General features: G+C 40.1%; 1 protein-coding gene across 10 annotated transcripts in view; it reads right to left on the reverse strand.

Moving 5' to 3' along the window:
• Positions 1 to 22,983, reverse strand: part of FAM13C (family with sequence similarity 13 member C) — a 251,300-nt gene that overhangs the window by 30,480 nt on the left and 197,837 nt on the right. For 6 of the 10 annotated variants that reach the window (XM_072823165.1, XM_072823164.1, XM_072823163.1 and 3 more), the window contains one exon: positions 7,907 to 8,054. In XM_072823165.1, coding sequence (XP_072679266.1) covers positions 7,907 to 8,054 — 148 coding nt within the window. The remainder of the gene's footprint in view (positions 1 to 7,906; positions 8,055 to 22,983) is intronic. The other 4 variants (XM_072823159.1, XM_072823158.1, XM_072823162.1 and 1 more) reach the window with 1 other exon arrangement.

Raw genomic sequence — 22,983 nt, forward strand, 5'->3', positions numbered from 1 at the left:
AAACAATCTTCTAGACAGATCTACCAGGTGACTAAATGAATCTTTGCACTTTTACTCTCTGATTATTCAAGACTTATTCCTTTGCCTATATGCATACTACCAAAGACCAGTTGAGAAATAACCAAGGGAAATGGCCAAGGCCAATGAACAGCTTTTTTCCTCCCTGTGTCATAAAAGGGGAGCCAAATGCTCAGATTACAGAGCTCTGCTTGTGGGACCAGGGAAAGAGCAGCTGTCATCCATGATAGGTGTCCAATATTAAGAAGCACTCTCCTGATATACAGAGAAAGCTGGATGCTGTGCTCTGATTTTTTTTTCAGCCTAAACGACTCTCCAGGTTTTGTAGCCAATTCCTGCACAACTGACCACCTTAGTGGTATAGCTGATTAAAATCTGCTATTAAGATAATGAGCTATTTTTCATCAAAGCATTTTCATTTATAAGCAGATGTATTTTGCAAAGCAGAAGGAAAATTGAATATACAAGAAAATGGGGGAGGGGGTCTGTATCTTTACTAGGCTCATGCAATATTAGTTAGAAAAACTTAGTCAAAGAAGTTGGTACCAAAGTTCCACAAAGAGCCACAGAAAAATATGATCCTCAGGGAACTGGAAAAGATAGTGGAGGCTGTTCACCCTGGGCTTAGGGGGTGGTAGGGTGGGGGGGTGCAGAACAGTGTCAGACACCAAGTATCTGCCCAGGCCATCTGGTTGCTTCCGGACTGCACTCATCATAAGAATGAAAGAAGGAATAACCAGGAAGTTTTTTAAATGACAATAATGTATGGGAAACTGTGTGCAAGGGTTAAAGGGTATATGAAAACTTTCTGTATCGTTTCTCAATTTTCTATAAACCTAAAACTCCTTAAAAATAAAATCAATTAATTTTTTTAAATGACTATAAACCTACTAGTTAAAATCCTGGTCTCTTGAGTAAGAGCCACAGGGTTGGTCTGAGATGCCACTTGCTCACAATTGTTATGTCCTTGGCCAGGCAGGCTCTTCTAACTCAGAATCCTCATTTGTAAAGAGTTGTAGCAAGAACAAATGGGGTAACTTGTTACCACAGTTGGCCTGCCTTAAAAACTGAATTTAAAAATCTTTTTAAAAATAATAACCTGGCAGTTTAAGCTATAGGCTGATTTTTTTCTCTATAAAGCAGTTATAGAAACAGCCTCAGAGAATATATTGTCATCTACAAATTTTGAAATCATTAAAAAAAATACTTTCCTTGGAAAACAAGGGGTAATTTGAAGCTCTCTGAGATGCTATAAAGATGGTTATAAGAACATAGGAGAAATATTAACAGTAAAGATCATTTCCAGCTTAGTTATATCATAGATTTAGCAAAGGATAGATTTTATGGTAACAAATGTAGTTTCAACCTGAATAGGAGGTAATTATTTGACCATCAGCTCTATAGATTATTGCTGTTATAAATATCCTTTGCTAAAGGGAATTAGTGTAATGTCAATCATATGCAAGATTCCAGAGGAGATCTAGGGAATGAACAGTACTAATGGCATTTCCACACCTTCAAAGTAGTTAGGATTATGACAGCAGATAAAGACAAATGTAAGCATTATTAACTGGAAGAGAGGCAACATAAGCTCTATGGCAAAAATGCCCAGCTTTTTAAAAAGTAATAGCTGACATTTATTGAGCATTTACTAAGAAGAAATGTGCTAAGTGACTCATACGTATTATGCTTCATTATTATTACAATAATCTTAAAAAGTAGATACTCTTCTTTTTTCCCTCCATTTTAAAGAAAATGACACTCACACAGAGAGATCAAATCACTTGTCTGAGATCACCCAGCCAGCACATCAAGTTCTGCAAAGAATTATGCAAAGAACAAGGCAAAGAACAAGGCAGAGCCAATGAATATAATTTATTTGGGCTTTCAAGAAGTCCATGGCATGGTTTTTATATCAGAAGCTGTTTAAAAACAAAACCAAATGATGACTGAGCTAATGTTTTTCAGTGGATTACAAAATCCACTTAACAATATGCAGCAAAGAACAGAGTGAATTAGTACCTTTATGATGGACACATCAGCACTAATCCTTGCAAATGGATCCTGGATTAATCTTATTTTAAATTTCAAAAATGGCATGGCTGAGGAAGTAGAGTCATGAGTTTGCAGATGATAATGATATTTTTCAAAGGATAAAATGCCAAGCAACCACAGAAGCAGCTCACAAAGCATGGCTCAACAGTGACAGATGACCATAAATGTGGGCCAGTAGGTACTGCAGCTGGAGAAAACCATCCATGTACTCTTAATAAGCACTAAATGATTAGTTTGGTAGAGAATGGGATTTTTGGAATTCTAATGGAATACAGTGATATGACAAAAAAAAAAAAAAGCCAAGAGTATGCATCTCTTAGGAAGAGTTCAGAAAACAATTCAACATGCATAATATTTTGTATTTAATAAAACACCCTCATGTCCATATTTTTTTTAGGTATTCATTCTTTTTTATTGAGATCATCATAGTTTCATATGTAGGTGTAAGAAATAATAGAGGGATCCCTTGGACACTTTGCCAATTTCCCCCAGTGGTATCATATTTACAAATAAAATTCTATTTGACTCCATCTGGAATACACTATGCAGGTTAAGTAAATGCACATCAAGAAAGGCACAGGGTTCTAGAAATGGTTTAGATCACAGGAGCTAAAATAACTATGAGAAGACAGGTTATGACAGGTAAATCAACTACAAATCTAGGTCACTTCAGGTTGACAAAGTTAGAAATGGATAAAGAAAACGGGATTTTCAAAACACATTAGCAGAGAGGATATGCATTGGCTATGGGCTTATTTCAAATTCTAGAATATTAGAACTATGGGAACTTAATATTTAGACAGGATAGCAAATAGCATAGTGTGAAGCACTAAACTATGAAGTCTAACTGGGAAAACCCTTCCCTTCCTTCCATTTCTTACCAACCTCTACCACTTAGTAGCTGTGGGATCTTCAACATGTTACACTAACTCTCCAAGCTTATTTCCTCATCTTTCTTCTGGGGAAAATAATGCATATACCTCATAAGGTTGTGAAGATAAAATAGGAAAACCCAGATAACAATGTCTGACACAAATGAAAATGTCATTATTAGTCAATGCTAATGTCATACATTTAAAAGCTTTTAAAACTTTTTAAAAACTTGGCACTATTGACATCTTGGGCAAGATAATTCTTTGTTGGTGCAGTGGGGGTGGACATAAGGGGTTCCTGTGCATTGTAAATGTTTAGCAGCCTCCCTGGCCTCTACTCATTAGATGTAGCACTTATCTTTCAGCTGTAATACCAAAAATGTCCTTAGATAGCCAAATATCTCCAAGGCTGAGGGTTGAGATGGGTGGGTGGATGGATCAAAAAATAATAATAATAATAATCAACCCTGGCTGAAAATCATTGCTTTAAAGGAACTAATTTAGGGCAAAAAGATGAAGTACTACTTTCCATGGTGACCACCATTTCTTAGTTAAAGCAATAGGTGATACATACTGAAAATATAAAAAGTTTCAGAAAGTACTGAGAAATAACACAGATAGATACACATAGACCCATAGTGAACAAAGTTTCTAAATTATATTTGGAATTGTGTGCACTTATGAGATTGAAGTAACAGAGACACCTTCTTACTAACTTTCAAACATTGTGTGGGGCTGCTGCCAGATAGAATGAAACATCAAGTTAGGAGGATAACACCAGAGATGCCCCCATGTTCCAGAAAGCCAATTATAAACTCCACCTGCAGCAAGAACACATTTCATAGCATCCTTCAGAGAAACACTAGAGCACTATATTCTAGAAACTGTTCCTGAATCTCTCATAATTACCAGGGGAGCTTTGCAAACATGGACATTTCCAGGCCTCATCCTTACATTTTAATTTTGCATTTCACACCTATCTGTAAGTTAGTCCTCCTAAGTAATTGGGAATATCTGATCCAGTCGACAATGCCTTGAAATGTGAGAGAGAAGGTGCCCCATCTTAACTTTGACATCAGGAAGAGACCAACACACCATGCAGAATTCTTTATGTGAATAACTATAGCCTATAAATTGATACATTACATTAGTTTTTGCTAACTATCAATGTTAGGAACAAAGCTCTTACCCAAATAGAAAGTTTGAAAACCAAGATTTTACAATAAAAGAATTAGGAACTGCTGTGGTTTATTATTTCTGGTCTTCAGTTATCTCTGGTGACAGCTTTTGCTACAAACTCCATTCCATCAATCACCCATGTTCAGACAGAACAGGGGTTACTATGCTTAGTCGTGTGGAACAAACAGTCCTTCTGCAAACTCTGAAAAATGATAAGCACTTGAAAAGACAATGTTCATTCCATTTTCTGTTCAACAACATCAGAACAGATCCTTACTAATGCAACGGAGGAAGCATTGGCTTCTGCTTTAAGAAGCTACGATGTAGTTGGAAGGATTTGAGCCTACGTGTGGTAAGGGTTTCCATCTCAAATTATGCAATTTGCAACCTCCAGGTAGGGTGACCAGTTGTCATAGATTGCCTGGGACTGAGAATTTCCCAGCATGTGGGACTTCCAGTGTAAAACTTGGACATTCCTGGACAAACCATGACAACTAGTATCTTATGTACAGTCTTGAAGTCATCTTGCAGCTGGTTTCCTCTCTATCACTTTTTTCTACATACCTCTAATCTGTCCCTGTCCCTTGTCCATGTCCCCATCCCACCTATTTCTAGCCTGAGGACTTCGGTGCTTGAGCATTTTTCTCCTCCTAAAATAAAGGGACTAAGCTGACTAGTCCACATAGTCCAGGAAATTGAGGTGAAGCAGAATCAAAGAGAATCTGAGAGAACTTGATCTTCTCTCCAATTCATGACACTTAAATAATGGTTTCCACTATTTGGGAGTGTTTATGAAATATAAAGATTACAGGACTTCTACCTCAGACTGTCTGGAGATGAGGACTAAGAATCCCCATACTTGAAGACCTTTCTGGTAATTATGATGTGCAGGAAGGCTCATGAGCAATATTTAGAACACAATGCTCTTCCAGGAGTGCCATGAAATGTGTTTTTGCTGCAAGTGCAGTTTATAATTGCATTTCCAGAATGGGAACACATTTCAGATATTTTACTAGGAAGGACTTACCTTTGTAACCCATAAACCCAAGTTAAAACCCAATATTTGGATCTCAAGATATAAAGACTATAATACTTTGCTCAAACCATCATTTCAAATGCCTACTGCAAAAGTTACTACTTATCAAGCCATTAATTGAGTCTAAAGTAAGCTTGAAACCTATTAAAGTCACATCAATTTATAAATGCTTGCCTTTACTAGTGAATTTGTAGCATATTATATCCAGATATTCCTGTAAAAATCACCTGTTGAGCTTTGTCTTTGTTATACCAAATACCGAAATCAACAATTAGTAATTGAATATTTATATGCATGTAAGGCTCAGAGCTAGAGGGCAGACTTTGGGAAGAAAATTTTAAGTTACTCTAATCTTTTATAGACTTATGGCCATCTATACTAATCTCATGTGATCACACTCTCAACAGAGATTTTTACACATATAAACACTAGCTTCAAGGTGGTCAAAGATCACTCCAGAAATCCTTTAACAGTTCCTGAGCCTCCACAAAGAGCAGACATTTCTTCCTTCTGAGTGACACATAGATTAGAAAATATATGACCAAAAAATCAATTAAATAAATTTTTAAAAAATATATATGACCTTCCTATAAACACTAATCTTGGAAGCCAGTAAGACCTAATGATCCCATAAATTAATCTGTGAAAAAATTAATCTGTGAAAGCCTATTCCAAATGCCGGCCACTTTGGAAATATCCCTGCCAAATGAAGAGACTCTTTAGGTCCCTGAAAACATCTAGCCGGTGGTTCCCAGATTGTGTCACAGGGTTACTGAAAAATTAGAGAAGAAATGTATCAGATAAAGTATCACAAGTTTCAATATAGGGGCTGGAGCTTCTTCACTCTCATGCAGTCATGTTGGCTACATGAGACTCCTTATACACAAGCTCTACAAAATGAAAAACATCAAGATAGATTTTTATCTTTGAACACTTGCTGGAAATCTTGGCTAGTGTGTGTATACACACACACACACACCCCCCCCCCCGCCTCCCCCACACACAGAGTGAAAATCTTTTTTATAGATTCTCTTGGAAGGGCTCTGGGACATCTCAGATTCACCTACATTTTGGAAAATCCAGCCTCCAACCTACAAGCCGCCTCTGTAAAGAGTCTTTTGTCCATTTCTACCATTTAACACTTAATAGGAAATGTATTGATGGTTCCTTTGTATGGGCAATTCCATTATACGAGGTCTGCTAATAAGCGTGTTCAAAATCCTGCCCATCCAGAATGAGAAAATGCAAAACTACTCTTGACTTTTGGAGAATGTAAGACACACATAAAAGTCAGGTTTTAAAATAGAAAAGATATATCTATATCCAACATGCAAATATTTTGTAACTCTTTGCCAGATATGGAAATACAAAACATCAGATGACTCAAAAGTCAATTTGTATCTGGCTTAAGACTTCTTTATGTGTTTTATATGTTGTTTGTTGGGGTTGGTGGGAGAAGAAAAGTGTGCCTAAAATCTGACTTAAAACTCTAATTGGATTGACATTGGGTCCTTCCTACTTTTACGTGCCTTTTATCAAAACACAATGGCCAGCAGAGCAAGGGGAGGTCACCAGGAAATAAAGATAGCCAACTAGCCACCTGCATCCATTGAGAAATAATTTACCACTTACCAGCAGGGTTACACTAGGCCTCATTGTCCTTACTGTGAAGCATATTATTCACAAATCAGTTTGAGGATTTAATATAAAATATATAAAGTACTAAGAACAGTGCCTAGATCACAGAAATCTTTAATAATAGTACTTACTATTAGCGGCTTTATTATTAGCCACTATTATTAATATACTTAGTTATTAATTAGCATAATTAATAAACACTGGGGTTGATGGTTTTACCTACTTAGACTATATAGATCTGTTTTAAGCAGTAATGTCTTAAATGAGCTATTTCTGATGACACTGAAATACATTATCTTTTTAAATCTCTTCCTTCAATTGCTGGAGAAAAAGGACATTTCATGAAGCAAGTTCACCTAAACCTATTTCTACTAGCCATCCAGAAACCAGTCTGCAAAACTCTGACCCATCTGGGTTATAAAAAATAAGCTGTGCTCTCATTTCACTCACATAAATTAGTGTTTCTTTTCTAAGTCTTCCTGGAAGTATCAATTTGCCTTCTGCTTCTTAGCCAACCTACCATCCCTGGGGTTAAAACCAGAGAACTTATCAGACAAATGAGAACCAGTTTTGAGAATTTCCAACACAGAAGTTAATGAGGAAAAAACTGAGACAGAAAAAGACAATATAGGGTCAGAATGAGCTACACCACTCACCTCCACTTTCCCTGTGTTGATGAATCATCTTACAAGTAGGTAATAGAAGAAATCAAGTAGTAATGTTAAAACTCTCCCATCACTGAATACCGCAAAAATACGGTAAGTATCAAGACAGTACAGATTATCTACATCCAATAATAGAAAATAAGCACACCACTTGTTTGTCACAGGAAACCAGTTAGGAATTCACTAGGACCAGTTGTGGGGAGTGTTTTTCACCTGACACCTTTTTATGTGTAAATCTGACGCTTGGCTCCCAGCTGGAAAGAATGCTCCGTATCAGAACGCACCTTAATTCCTCCGTTCCCTCTCAGCTCCCCTACTGCAACTCAAGTACCTCTTCAGCTTTTCGGTTGCACCAAGCATGGTTCCCACAAGAGGCCAGGTTTAGGAAAGCAACAAGAGGCTGAGAGTACAAGTGAAGACCTGCTCCCAGCCCAGCCTCTTACCTGCAGCATCTGCGTCTTCCTCGGGCACATTCTGGGTCGATGCTGGGGCTGGGTCCTTGAGTCCATGCACCTGAGCAGCTTCCTCCTGGTTTGTCAAAAATGCAGAACACAGATCAGCTTCCAGGGCTTGGAGCTTCAGCAAGGAATTCTGCAAGCAAAAGCAGAACATCAGGCTAGCTAAGTAACTGCCTAATCCACAACGGTGAGTCCGCAGCTCCTGCAAAACACCTTCCTCCAGCGCCTGGCAAGGGGAGAGTCTCAGCTACAGCTGCTTCAGGCAGGGCTGATTGTGCCAGAATCAGATACACATTATTCCACATGCAGCCTCAGTTTCTGCCTCATTGCAATACTAACGTAAATGGCTTTATATGTCACACATGGGACTGGTGATTTCGTCAGCAGGAGACGCTGCACCAGGAGAGCCAATCTGAGACGGTATCTGCCTCCCCGGGTGCTTGAGGCTTTACGCTTTGGAAGTGTTTCATTCATTGTGCTGACATCAGGAGCAAGTGACATTAGGCCCCTCCCAGGCTACCATTCATAAAAGCCAGCATCCCTTAACCATGAAGGCTGCAGCAGACTGCAGTGCATAAAGAGTTACTGCTGCAGAGGCTGCCTGGCATCTGGGAGGTGCTTCTGAGCTCCTGATATGCATCTGTATTGGGGGGGAGGGGGGGTATTTGCATGCACATGCACATATGTGTGTCTTCCGAAGTTGCTTCTCTCAATAGGATGGCTATAGCTGCCTGTACCAAAAGCAGAGTGGAGGGAGCAAAGGAGAGGGCCTTGGTCGCTGAGAGTGACACAGCGACTGAGGGAGAAGCAATTTCTTAGCTCCCAGAACAACCTTCCCCCACACCCTCCACGCCCTTCATTTCTCATTTTAAATTTCTCCCATGGTTCTTAATAAGAACGGAGTCATACAGACTGACGCACGTATCCTGCCATGATGCAGATGCCCAGCAAATTAATTCCCCTGACCAGGTGAAAGTGAGTCATGCCTGAGGCCTTGGCTGGATTCCACTCCCCTGCAACAGGAAAGCTCTGCAGGCCTCAGCAGCGTCTCCACCCACAGGGCTCCTGGCAGGGGTGGCTACTTGGAGTGGAACCATTGATCCTGTACCTACTATGACCCTCCAGGATATACTTACTCTACTCACACCCTACCCTTCATATACCCTACTCCCCACACACCGTCATACCCAACCACTACACCCTACTCCATACACACACATCCTTCCCTATCCCACGCATATCTTTTTTTTTTAATTTTTATTTATTTATGATAGTCACAGAGAGAGAGAGCGAGAGAGAGAGAGAGAGAGGCAGAGACACAGGAAGAGGGAGAAGCAGGCTCCATGCACCGGGAGCCCGACGTGGGATTCGATCCTGGGTCTCCAGGATCGTGCCCTGGGCCAAAGGCAGGCGCTAAACCGCTGCGCCACCCAGGGATCCCCCACACATACCTTGATACCCTACCCTATATACACCTTCACCTCCTATTCTCCACACCTGCGTGCCCAACCCCCACACCCTCACACTACTTTGTGCATATATTTGACCCCCAAATAACCCCATATACACTTTCATTCCTACCCTTCACTCCTTTATCCCCTACTACACACATATATACACACACACAGAAACACCCTACCATACACCATATATAATCCCTTATACTCAACTCCCACTCTCACATCTATTCGGTACACACACACTCCCCTACCCACATATATACCCTCACACCTCACCTCGTATAAACATCCACCTCAAACATCTCTTCACACCAAACCCCTCTCCCCACACAATACCCACTCCCACAAACATCTCCTCATCCATGCTGTTGATATGAGTAAATACAAGCCCACAGCAGTCTTTTCAAAGCTGTTCACTGCTAAGAGGGCTCCCGATACCTCCTCCTTTGACGTGCTCAGAGATGAAGGGATAAACCTCCTCTGTGCAGGGACTGCTGAATGAGAGCCCACAGCTCAGATGAAGCATCTACCTGAGATCAGGTCACTTTTTTACTGGTCCCTTCTCCTTTCTGGGATGTTCTCCCAGCACCTAAATGTGGAAAAGCCCAAGGTTACTGACAGGAGGTGCAGAGGAGCAAGGGCACCAAGTTTCTGAAAAGAGTTATAGGCATCTGGGAGGCAAAAAGAACAATTCCAGACAAGCTTCCTACTGATCAGAGTGACCTTTCAAAAAAGAGCAAAACTATTCTGAAAATTAAGAAACGATGACATGTGAATGTAAAATGGTGCAGCTGCTATAGAAAACAGTATGGCATTTCCTCAAAAAATTAAAAATAGAATAAGCATATGATCCAGTAATTCTGCTAATGCATATATACCCCAAAAGAATTGAAAGTAGGGAATCAAACAAGATATTTGTGCACCTATATTCATAGCAATATTATTCACAATATCCAAGAGTTACATTATGGACTGATTTGTGTCTTCCTCAAGTTCATATGTTGAAGACCTAACCCCTAATGTAACTGTACTTGGAGATAAGGCTTTTAAAGAAAAAATGAGGCCTAAGGTTGGCATCCTAATTCAATATGATTGGTATCGTTATAAATAGAGAGAGAGAGAGAGAGAGAGAGAGAGAGAGACCAGGGATGCACCCACATAGGAAAGGCCATGTGAGAAGGTGGCTATTTGCCAGCTAAGGAGAAAGGTTTCAGGAGAAACTAACTCTGCCAGCACCTTGATCTTGAACTTTTAGCCTGCAGGCCTGAGCAAATAAATGTTTGTTTTTTCAGCAACCCAGTCTGTAGCATCTTTTTTAATAGCAGCTCTAACAGAGCATTGGCAGACTAATACCAGGTAGAACCAATCCAAGTGTCCACTGAAAGATGAATTGATAAAATGTGATATACATACAATGCAGTATTATTTAGTCTTAAAAATGAAGAAATTCTGATACATGTTAGAACAAAGATGAAGCCTGATGACACTTGCTAAGTGAAATAACCCAGTCATGAAGATAATATCTAGGGTATAAGATTCATAGAAACAGAAAATAGGATGGTCATGCCAGGGCTGGTGGTGAGGGAAAAGGAGTTAGATTTAATGGGTAGAGTCTCAGATTGGTAAAATGAATAAAATTCTGGAGATGGATGGAGATGATGGTTGCACATTTGGTATCACTAAACTATATACTTAAAAATGGTTAAAATAGTAAATGTTGCTATGTATATTTTGCTACAACTAAAAAAAGAAAAGTAAAGAGGAGGGAAGAAAGGAAGGAAGCAAGTCCCTCCCTACATTTAGAGGACGGGTGTAGAGCCTGCTACTCCTTGTAGCATGTGTTCTTATATGGTTTACAAAGTGGAAGAGGACATGTCAGCTCTGCTACATCCTATGCATCTTTGAGCAAAATTCTTTGCTATTCTAGACCTTAATTTCTTCTCTTTTCTTAAGAGAGAAAAGAAAGAAAAAAAAAAAGAGAGAAAAGAAAGAAGAAAGAAAAAAAAAGAAAGAAAAGCAATAATACCAGTAACAATGGCACCTGTTCTCAGAATTAAATGGAAGGCATGAAATGCACTTTGTATAGCACTAGCATATGGCAAACAATCAAAGACTGAACATTAGGTTTATTATGAACTGTCTCTGCACCCCAGAGGCCACTGGGTAGAGCTCTGGTCACATGTGACGCCAAACTCTACACCAACTCTGAGGCCTTCACTCATCACTTTATCTCCAAGGGCCCCACTCTCTGCATCTGCCTATAAAAGGCCTGAGACTAGATGACTTCTAAATTCCTCTCCAACTCTAAAGGAAAGGAAAGCAAACATGCAATATACTGAGGAGGGTGTACAGAATCTGGCACAGAATGGGTGCTTGGACAGTGTTTCTGGAACTGAACTGAGTGTTCCTGCAATACAAATAAATAGCAAAGAATTTCAATGCATAGGAGTAAGTCAGCTCACATTCAGAGGCCTCTTAACTCCCACAGGGAGTGAAGTATAATGCTGAGACCCAGTTATGGCTAAAAGTAGTAACTGGGTTGTCATTCATCCTCCTCTCTCACCTCTTCCTCCCTTGTACTCATACTGAAGCAAAAACAAGACTAAGTTTGTCAAGGGAGATCCATCTGTATGGCTGGTTTATTCCTCTCTGAGATAACAGGAGTAAGCTTAAAGGAATGGAGAAGAAAACAAGTGGCAAATGAAACAGAAGAGAGAAGATGAAGGTCTCAAGGTATAAGACCATCTCTAAGTAGAAGGGAAAAAATAAGCTGCTATTATTGAGGACAAGAAAGCAGAATGGAAGAAACTCTTCAGACCTGCTGTCATCAACTATATTCCTTCTCCATCCCAAACTGACCCATTATCTGAAGATGATCTCAACATAGGAATTGAGAGGAAGGGCTTGGACATCATGTGTGGGGTGGGCCCCTAAAGGGACACCTTTCCTGATAACCAGGAGACCCAGGCCAGGGGTGTGGGTGGGGGCTTTATAAGCAATCTATGCCATCATATGTCCTTCCAGGGGGCAACAGAAGCCTGTCTCATCAGGGCTGAGCCCCAAAGAACCACCCTTGAGAAGGCCCATGGACTCACACTGCACACATGAGGGTTATGCCCCTACACAGATTGTAATACCACACATGCAGCTCCCAGCTTCTGGCAGCTTTTAATGCACAGAGAGTTGGACTAGGCTCTGGTGAGACTGATATCAGCCCCTTCCCCATATGGCTTTCAGTCTAGTGGGGAGGTGTCCAAGAAATAAGCAAGCAAGTCAAACAACAACAAGTTTCTACTCATAGGGTGATGGAGGAAAGAAACCATAAACCAAAGGAAAGAGTAAGCGCTTGTTCAACTCTGCTTATGCCTGACTTAGTGGCTTTAATGCAGGAACACATTTTCCCCCTACAGAAAAACTAAGGTCAGTAAATCCTTGGGGTCCTGGTGCTACCCTTCTCTCATTAGGACCTCCACCCCCTATAGGCTGCCCCCAGCCCAGCCCTCAGAGCCACCCTGCTAGCACTTTTCCAGATTCACATCCCAAGTCTCCATGGATAGATCTTTAGGATCTTTAAGAAAATTGAACAAAGGCTGATAAATCCTCTAAAGAACAATGACTATCTCTCCTTCGAGGTCTCCCATTTGGATATGAAAGAAACCAAAGAGAAGTCTGTGAAACCTAGGTGTGGCTTTCTAAAAGCTAATTTTCCTCTTTTGCATAATGGAAAATATGCTACTTGTTTTAGAAAATACTCTATTCACTTTTCTCTCCTATGCAATTACCAGGTCCCTCTTTAGTTGGGTTAGAATGGAGAACACCCACACCTTAAATACTATTTTAAGGTGCCTTTGTCTGCAATTCACCAGTTGCAGAGTAGGGACAACTTACTTTTAATTTCTGTGAAGAAATTTAGTGGTCCTCTCATACACTTTTATACTTTTATCTGAAAACTGTATGCAGATTCTCTGGTGATATGAAGATCAATTTGAGTATTTGCTCAAAGTTGGAGGTACAACTGGGTTCCTAAACATTACCAGTTCTACTTACTGTTTTTCTTCCCTGATTTTAATGTTTTCTGTGTATATTTCCTTCATTACCCACCTCTCCAATGCACCCCCACACACACTACCCTTTCTTTCCATCTGCTTCCTGACTCCACCTCCCCAGGCCTGATTTAGCTATAGTTGCTTCACAGTCAAATTTCTCTCAAATTCTTGAGCCAGTTCTGATTACCTTATCTAAACAGCACCTCCCAATTTCTCTGGTAGTATCTTGTTTATTTCCTTTCCAACGCTCATTATAATATGTAATTTCATTCATTTCTCCACTTGTTTATTGGCTCTTTCTAACTCCAAAAGGGCTGGAGCCAGCCTCCATTGTTCACTACCATACCTAGCACAATGAGTAGTGCACCGGGAGCCAACCAATAAAAGGATGGCCATTGAATTTTAGTTTTTATTTCCTGGACTCTTTAGGCCCCTCTGAGTATCCAATTTCAAGCTTCCCTGCTGCCTGGCCCAGAAACTTTAAAATGATTACAAATCCCTAGGGACTTTGTTAAAGATGTGCATTCCCATTGAGAACACCCCAGAGATTCAGATTCTGTGATCCAGGGTAGGGTCATTTAGATACAGGAGGTCTGAGGTCCATACTTTGAGAGATGTAGCCCTATGCCCTAGGGATTTGACTCACTCTAAATGCTTGCCTGCTTAGCTCCACCGGCCCCAGGAACAATAGTTGGTTAAGCATCTGACTCTCAGTTTTCCAGGACTCCTCACCCTCTGACACCCTCACTAGCCTCCTGCTCTGGACACCTCTTGAGGGCTGCTCCTCCTCCATCCCACTTCTCTCTGCATCCAAACACATACCAGGACACATAAATTTTGAACTGCTCAGAAGCAAGGCAGTGCTGCCTCCTAAATGTCTGTTGCTGATCTCTGAATGTTCTTGCCAAAAGAAGTGGGACTTCTTCCAAAGGTGATGACTATAAGAAAATGCCAAAAATTCTGCCTAAAAACTATACTTAATAAGATGGTATCGTCTAAGATGGGGATGTAGGAGGATCCTGAACATATCATATCCATATCAAATCTATAGCTACCTAAGGAACCATCCTTTCTGAAAAAAACCTGTAAACTAGCTGAACAACTTTTCCACAACAAAGGACAAAAGGGCCATATTGAGAAAGGTAGAAGAAGCAGACAGAGATCTTGCCCAAAAACCCCACCCCTAGCATGGTGATCCACAATCGGCAGGGATCTCACAAATATAAAGCTTCTCCCTAAGGAGCAAGGACTTTGTGTCCTATATCAGATACCCCAACCCCTGGAACCCACAATGGAGATATAAACCCCCAAAACATCTGACTTTCAAAACCACATCCAGGAAACCCAGGGGACTGTACAGAAATGACTAACTTACATGCAGACTAACCCTAGGGACTAGCACAAAAGCCACAGTTCGTAGGGCACCTGGGGGACTCAGCTGGTTGAGCACCTAACTCTTAGTTTTAGCTCGGGCCATGATCTCAGGGTCATGAGATTGAGCCCTGTGTTGGGTTGCACACCCAATGGGGAGTCTGCTTGAGATTTCTTCCCCTTTGTCTCTCCCCCTGCTTGTATATGCTCTCTCACTCTTTCTCTCTAAAATGAATAAATAAACCTTTAAAAAACAAACAAAAGCAGCAGTTTGAAAAGTGCCTAAACTAAGACACTCTAAAGATTCATTTCTTATTTTTTATTTTTTTGAAGATTTTATTTAATCATGATAGAGAGAGAGAGAGAGAGAGAGAGAGAGAGAGAGGCAGAGACACAGGAGGAGGGAGAAGCAGGCTCCATGCCAGGAGCCCGACGTGGGACTCGACCCTGGGACCCCAGGATCGCACCCCGGGCCAAAGGCAGGCGCTAAGCTAAACTGCTGAGCCACCCAAGGATCCCCCAAGATTCATTTTTAAATCTTAAACCATCTACTAGAGGGGCAGGGACCTATATGGACTCTCTATGGGGACAAAGGCATTAGCAGGTGCCACTTTTACACTCTCTAACTTGATAGTATAGGCAGTTGTGCCCTATCCCTGCACTCTCCCACTGCCGTGCTAAAGCTGGCAGGCACACCCTGGCCCTGCAGTCTCCCACCGTCATGCTATGGCCTGCAGGTACATTTGAGACCTGTGTTCTCCCACTGCCTTGCAAATGCCCACTGGCCTTTGCAAGGCAGTGGGCATGCACAGTCCATGCAGGAAACACTCCTTGATCACTTACTCTTCTGGCCAACCACAATTATGTTCCTGAGTTCCACAGGACAGTAACAATTGGAGACAATTCTTGGCAGACTACTACTACCCCTACGGGAATACAAAGAGTAGACTGAAAGACACTCCCAGTCTTTCTTTTAAAAATGCATATTTACTTGTTCTAGACCTTCAGCATGAGGGACAGGATTCAGGTTTGCCAAAATCTAGAGGCCTATGGGGCTATTCTCAAGGAACCTAGACAGGGACACCATCTTTGCATTCTGCTTTGGCCTTGCTATAGCACATGCCAATATCTTCCAGAAAGGAGCATCCATACTTATCTGAAGCTCTGAGTTTTGCACTTGTCACCCAAGGGATACCAAATGACCTGTCTGGAAACCAGCAGGATTTACAACTGTAGTACCACAGGAGTATATATTTATATATTTGCAAACTTTAAAAGTTGCTGCTTGACAGTCTGGCTTCCAATACCTGAAACTAGGTGCTGACAGAGATCTCTCTCTTTGGAACACTGTCAAGTCTTGGCACACCCTCAACAAATGGTACCTGCCAAGAATAAATGAGGCTGCTTAGACAATTGCAAAGATTCTAGAGACAATCAAGAACCAGGGTATGGTTGAAAAAGAAGGTTCATCTCTTATATAAGGCCCTCCTTCAAGACTGGGAGAGATAGCTGTTTCCCTAATACTTGGAAAAAAACCAGAGTCAATCAAAATGGAAAAACAGAAGATCATGTTCCAAATAAAAGAACTAACTAAAACCTCATGAAAAACAACTTAATAAAATGGAGATAAGTAATCTACCTAATACAAAAAATTCAAAGTAATGGTCATAAAGATGTTCACCAAACTTGGGAGAAGAATGGATGAAGCTGGTGAGATAAAGAATATAAGAAAGTACCATATATAAGTCACAGGTCTGAAGAATATAATAGTATTGAAAAATACACTAAAAGGAATAAAGAGTAGATTAGAGGATAAAGAAGAAATGATTAGTGAGCTAATAGATAGGGTGGTGGCAATCATTCAAACTGAAGAGCAGAAAGAGAAAAGAATTTAAAGAAATGAGGATAGTTTAAGGGACCTCTGGGACAGCATCAAGCATACTGACATTCTCATTATGAGGGTCCCAGAGTGAGAAAAGAGAGAGAAGCGAGCAGAAAACTTCTTTGAAGAAATAACAGCTGAAAATTTCCCTAGCCTGGGGAAAGTAGCAGACATTCAGGTACAGGAAGTAAGGAGAATTCAAAATAAGATGAACCCAAAGAGATTCACACCAAAACACATCAAAATTCAAATTAAATTTTCAAAAGTTAAAAATAAAAAAACATTCTGAAAAGCAGTAAGAGAAATCAATTTGGGGTAAGATTTTATTTATTTATTCAAGAGAGACAGAGAGAGAGAGAGGCAGAGACACAAGCAGAGGGAAGCAGGATCCATGCAGGGAGACCGACGTGGGACTTGATCCCGGGCCTCCCTCCAGGATCACACCCTGGGCTGAAGGGGGCACTAAACCCCTGAGCTACCTGGGCTGCCTGAGAAATCAATTTGTTACATAAAGGCAACTCTTCCCCCAACGAGGTTTTCAGCTGATTTTTCAGCAGAAACACTGTAGGCCAGAAGAAAATAGCACAACATATTCAAAATGCTGAAAGAAAACAAAAACACCGGGATCCCTGGGTGGCGCAGCGGTTTGGCACCTGCCTTTGGCCCAGGGCGCGATCCTGGAGACCCGGGATCGAATCCCACATCGAGCTCCCGGTGCATGGAGCCTGCTTCTCCCTCTGCCTGTGTCTCTGCCTCATTCTCTCTCTCTCTCTCTGTGACTATCACAAATAAATGAAAATTAAAAAAAAAAAAAACACCTTACAACTGTGGATACTCTTTTCAATAAGATTACCATTCAGAATTGAAGGGGATATAAAGAGTTTCTCAAGCAAGAAAAGCAGTTCTTTTCTGAACTGACAGAAAAGAAAAAAAAAGAAAAGAAAGGAAAAGAAAAGAAAAGATCATAACTAGAAATATTTGAAAGAAAAAATCTGATGCTAAAGGCAAGCTAAGAGAAAAGCTAATGGATTAACCATTTATAAAGCTAGTATGAGAGTTAAAAGACAAAAGTAGTAAAATTAACTAAATGTACAATAATTGTATAAGGGATACACTAAATAAAAATATGTAAAATATGACATCAAAAATACAAACTGTGTTGGAGGAGGAATAAAAATGAGGCACTCTCAGAATGCATTTGAACTTAAACAATAACCAACCAAAATAGACTGTTATATACATAAGTGTTTATATAAGAAATTCACAGTAAGCACAAGCCAAAAACCTATAATAGATACATAAAAGTAAGTAGAAAGGAATACAAACATAACACTACAGAAAATCATCAAATCACTAGTGAATAAAGAGAAAAGAACAGAAAAGAACTACAAAAACAAACAAAACAATTAACAAAATGGAAATCAATACATACCTAACAATAATTAGTTTGCATATAAATGGGTTAAATGTTTGAATCAAAAGACAGGGTAGCTAAATGGAAAATGGAAGGAAAAAAGCCCAAAAAACAAGACCCATCTATATGCTGCCTGCAAGCCATTCACTTTAGATCTAAAGATACAAACAGACTGTAAATGAAAGGAGTGAAATATATTCTGTGCAAATAGAAACAAAAATCTGGAATAGCAAATATTTATATTAGATAAAATAGGCATTAAAACAATGTTGTAACAAGACACAAAGCAGAATGTTACATAATGATAAAGAGAGGAGTCAAAAAATAAGATAAAACATTGTACATATATATTTATGCACCCAACATAGGAGCACCTAAATATATAAAGCAAATGTTAACAAATGCAATGGGAGAAATTGACAGTAATATAATAATAGTAGGGAACTTTAATATCTCACTTACATCAATGGGTAAATCATCCAGACAGAAAATCAATAAAAAAACACTGACACTGAACAACACATCAGACCAGATGGACTTAACAGATACACACATAATATTCTGCCAAAAACAAGAGAATACATTTTCTTCTCGAGTGCACATGTAACATTCTCCAGGATAGATCACCTTAGCCCCAAAACAAGTCTCAGTAAATTTAAGAAGATTGAAATCATATTAAGCATCTTTTCTGACTACAGCACTATGAAACTAGAAATCAACTACAAGAAGAAAACTGGGGAAGCACAGACATGTAAAGATTAAACAATGTACCGCAAAACAGCAAATGGGTCAATGAAGAAATTAAAAAGGAAATCAAAAAACACCTGGAGACATATGAAAATGAAAACACAGTGCTCCAAAATATGGGACACATCAAAAGCAGTTCTAAGAGGGAAGTTTATTATGATTCAGGCCCACCTTAAGAAACAACAACAAAAAATTCAAACTAATCTTACACCTAAAGCAACTAGAAAAGAAGAACAAAGTCCTAAGTAAGAAGGAAAGAAATAATAAATCTCAGATCATAAATAAATAAAATAGAGACTCAAATTAATAAAATTAAGAGCTGGGGTGAGGCAGGAAGATGGTGAAGTAGATTCTGAGCCCATCTTATCCCACAGCAACACAGAAATAAAAGCTAAATCTATGAAACTAACTCTGAAAATGACCCAGAGACTAGCAGAACAAACCTTCCACAGCTAATCACAGAGAGAAAGTCACATTGAAAACAGTAGGAGGGCAGAGACATAGTTGAAAACCAATCCTCCCCCACCCCCCAGTAAGACTAATCACAAATAAGAGAGACATCACAAGCATCAGACCCCACATCATGCACCCCTGGCACTGGGGACCCACATTGGTAAAATACATCCCCATAACATCTGGCTTTGAAAACCAGTGGGCCTCAACTTTAATAGCTTTAAAAGTCAGCAGGCTTCACTCTGGAAGATCCAAAGCATTATAGAAAAATTGAGAACCAGCATAATAAATAACTTAAGCCCAAGACACAACACAGACATACCAGTTTGAAAATCACCTGGGGTATACGTGAAGGAGATTTACTGACTAATCTTAGAACGTGTGATGGAGGGACAAGGAACTTCAGGAAGTTTCTCTGGGAATATAAGTGCTGCTGGGTGCCATTTTTCTTACACTCCCCAGCCTAGATAGCCAGATGCTTACAGGAGCCAGTTATAACACTCTCCATCTACCTTGCTAGTAATGTATGCCTGCCCCAACATTTCCCTGAGGACCCATCCAAAACAACCTGCCTGCCTCCACAGGCATCCCTTCTAAGAAGCTCCTGCTTCACCACATCCTCCAAGCAGCCCTGGCAGAGGGGAGCAGCACCACTCCAATGTTACTCCTTCCCTGAAGAGTGAGGGAAATAATCTCACATAGTATGTCCCCAGTTCCAGCAACCATCTCTTAATGAGAACCTCTCAGTTGGCCCATTAGAGAACAAGTGCTCCCCATCTGCCTGCAACTCTGGCAGAGAAGCTAATAGTAGATAGCTATGCTGACTGCTCTCCCTGTCCACCAACAAGACAGCAGCAGCCTTATGTGGGCTTGTCAACAGTAAGGGAACCAAATCCTGTTCAGTGTACCCAGTGCAAATAAAGTGGGTCAGCTGGGCTGAAGGTGGTCAGGGCTCAGCCACAATAGTAGGGCACATGCAGCCAATACAGGCAACAGCCTTGGAGAGCTTGGTTCTGGTTACCAGGGCAGGCACTGCACTACAGGGCATAAGACCTCTTCTACATAAGGCCACTACTTTCAAGATCAGGAGACAGGGCTGACCTACCTAATATATAGAAACAAACACAGTGAGTTAGACAAAATGAAGAGACAGAGGAATATGTCCCAAATTAAAGAACAAGACAAAATTACAGTAAAAGAGCTAAATGAAATAGAGATAAACAGTGTGTCTAATAAGGAATTCAAAGTAATGGTCATAAAGATACTCAATGGACTTGAGAAAGAGCGGATGAACTCAGTGAGAACTTCAACAAAGACAGAGAAAATATAAAAAAAAGGAACCAGTGAGAGTTGAAGAATTCAATGACTAAAATAAAATATACACCAGAGGGAATCAACAGCAAATTAGAGGATGCAAAAGAACAAATCAGTGAACTAGAATACAGAATAATGGAAAATAACCAAACTGAACAGCAAAAATAAAAAAAAGTAATAAGTGAAAACCAGCTTAATGGAACCCAGTGACATCATGAAGCATAATAACATTTGCATTCTAGGAACCCCAGAAAAAGGAGATAGAAGGGGACAGAAAACTTATTTGAAGAAATATTAGGCAAAAATTTCCTCAATCTAGAAAAGGAAACAGATATCCAAATCCAGGAAGTACAGGGAGACTGTAAAAAATGAGCTCACAGAGGTCCCACCACAACACATGACAATTAAAATGGAAAAATGTAATAATAGAAAATTTTAAGAGCAGCAAGAAGAAGGAAACAGTTATATACAAAGGAAACCCCATAAGGCCATCAGCTGATTTTTCAGAAAAAATGTTGAAAGCCAGAAGAGAGTGGCATGATATATTTAAAACTGAAAGGAAAATACCTAAAACTAAGAATGTTCTACATAGCAAGATTATCATTCCCAACAGAAGAAGACATAGAGTTTCCCAGACAAACAAAAGTCAAAGGAACGTATTACCACTAAATCATCCTAACAAAAAATGTTAAAGAGAATTCTTTAAGTGGAAAGAAAAAGATCATCACTGGAAGAAAAAAGTATGAAAGGAAAAGAAATTACAAGTAAAAGCAAGCATATAGTAAAGGTAGTAAATTAGTCACTTATAAAGCCATTATGGAGGTTAAAACACAAAAGTAATAATAATATCTACAAAAAATAGTTCAGGCATACAAAAAATAAAGATACATAAAATATTATATAATATACATAAAATGTGGAGAGAAGAGTAAAACTTTAGTGCTTTTAGAATGTGTTTGAATTTATGCAACTATCAAATTAATATATATGCTATATACTTCGATGTTATATAAAAACCTAATGGTAACCACAAATCAAAAACCTATAATAGAAGAGTATATGGCAGAGGCGGAGTCAAAATAGTGGAAGAACTGTGGGACCCTAAGCTTGTCTTGTCCTCCAAACACTAGATAGTTATCAAATCACTCAGACCACTCAAGAAATCAATCAGAGGTGGGAAATAACCAAAACTGCGAGTCTACAAGTAGAAAAGCAAACACTTTTTGGAAGGTAGGAGGTTTGGAGAGTAATCTTGGAGGAGATAAAACTGTGAATATGGTGGTGGGGAGGCAGCCCACTTTGTAGAGGCTACCACAAAGTACTATATGCAGTGGAGTACAAAAGCTAAACTTTTAGAAGTTCACTACTGTGGGGAATGTACCTGGCCTAAAGGTGCTCAAGTGGCTTTGCAGGCCAAATCCCAGGAGGAACAAAGTGGTCTAAGGATCCCCTGGGTCACAACATCAGGTGGTGCCAACATGCTGCACAGTTCCCAGGCATGGGAGCAGGATAACCACCTAGGACCAGAGGGTCTTGGTGTCAGTTTTCTGTGTGTGTTGCCATAAACTGTGAACCACTGTGTAGTGGGGCAACAGCTTTCCTAGGACCAGCTGGAAAACAGCTAAAGCACTGTAAGACCCTCCACTGGGGGCAGCCCCGGTGGCGCAGCAGTTTAGCGCTGCCTGCAGCCCGGGGTGTGATCCTGAAATCTCGGGATCGAGTCCCGGTTCGGGCTGCCTGCATGGAGCCTGCTTGTGTTTCTGCCTCTCTCTCTCGCTCTCTCCCTCTCGGAATAAATAAATAAATTGCTTTGTTTTTTTTGTTTTTTTGTTTTTTAAGGAAGAAACTGCTTTAAAAAAAAAAAAAAAAAAGACCCTCCACTGGAGGAACAGCATGTGTCTGTACCCCAAGAGTCCCTAAAATTTGGAGTTTTGAAAGTCAGACACAGGGTTCAACAGAAACACAACACAAGAGGGGTGATTGATTGCTCTTCTATAGGGCTCACCGAAGAGTAGAGGGTGGGAACTTTCAGCTCCAGGTCTAGAGAGTGGGGCATCAACATACTTATCCTGCCCATCAGGGCTACAAGCCTTCAGAGAGCAAAACAGCGCCACCTAGTGGAGGCTGGTGTCATTTACATCAGTGAAGGCATCTTCCCACTGAAACAACTCAGCCTGAGAATCAGTGCAGCTGGTCCTTCCCACAAAAGACCAGTAAAAACAGCTTGCTCATGAGTCTACTGAACATGGAGTGCTCCAAAGCTTCAGCTCTAGGAGAAACAAGATATAGTTTCTTTTTTACTTTTATTCCTTATTTTTATTATTTTTTATTTTGGTTTTTCAATTCCCTTAAAAGTTATATTACTTTTTTCTTTT

Source organism: Canis lupus, chromosome 4, assembly GCF_048164855.1.
Source record: "Canis lupus baileyi chromosome 4, mCanLup2.hap1, whole genome shotgun sequence".
NCBI lineage: Eukaryota > Metazoa > Chordata > Mammalia > Carnivora > Canidae > Canis > Canis lupus.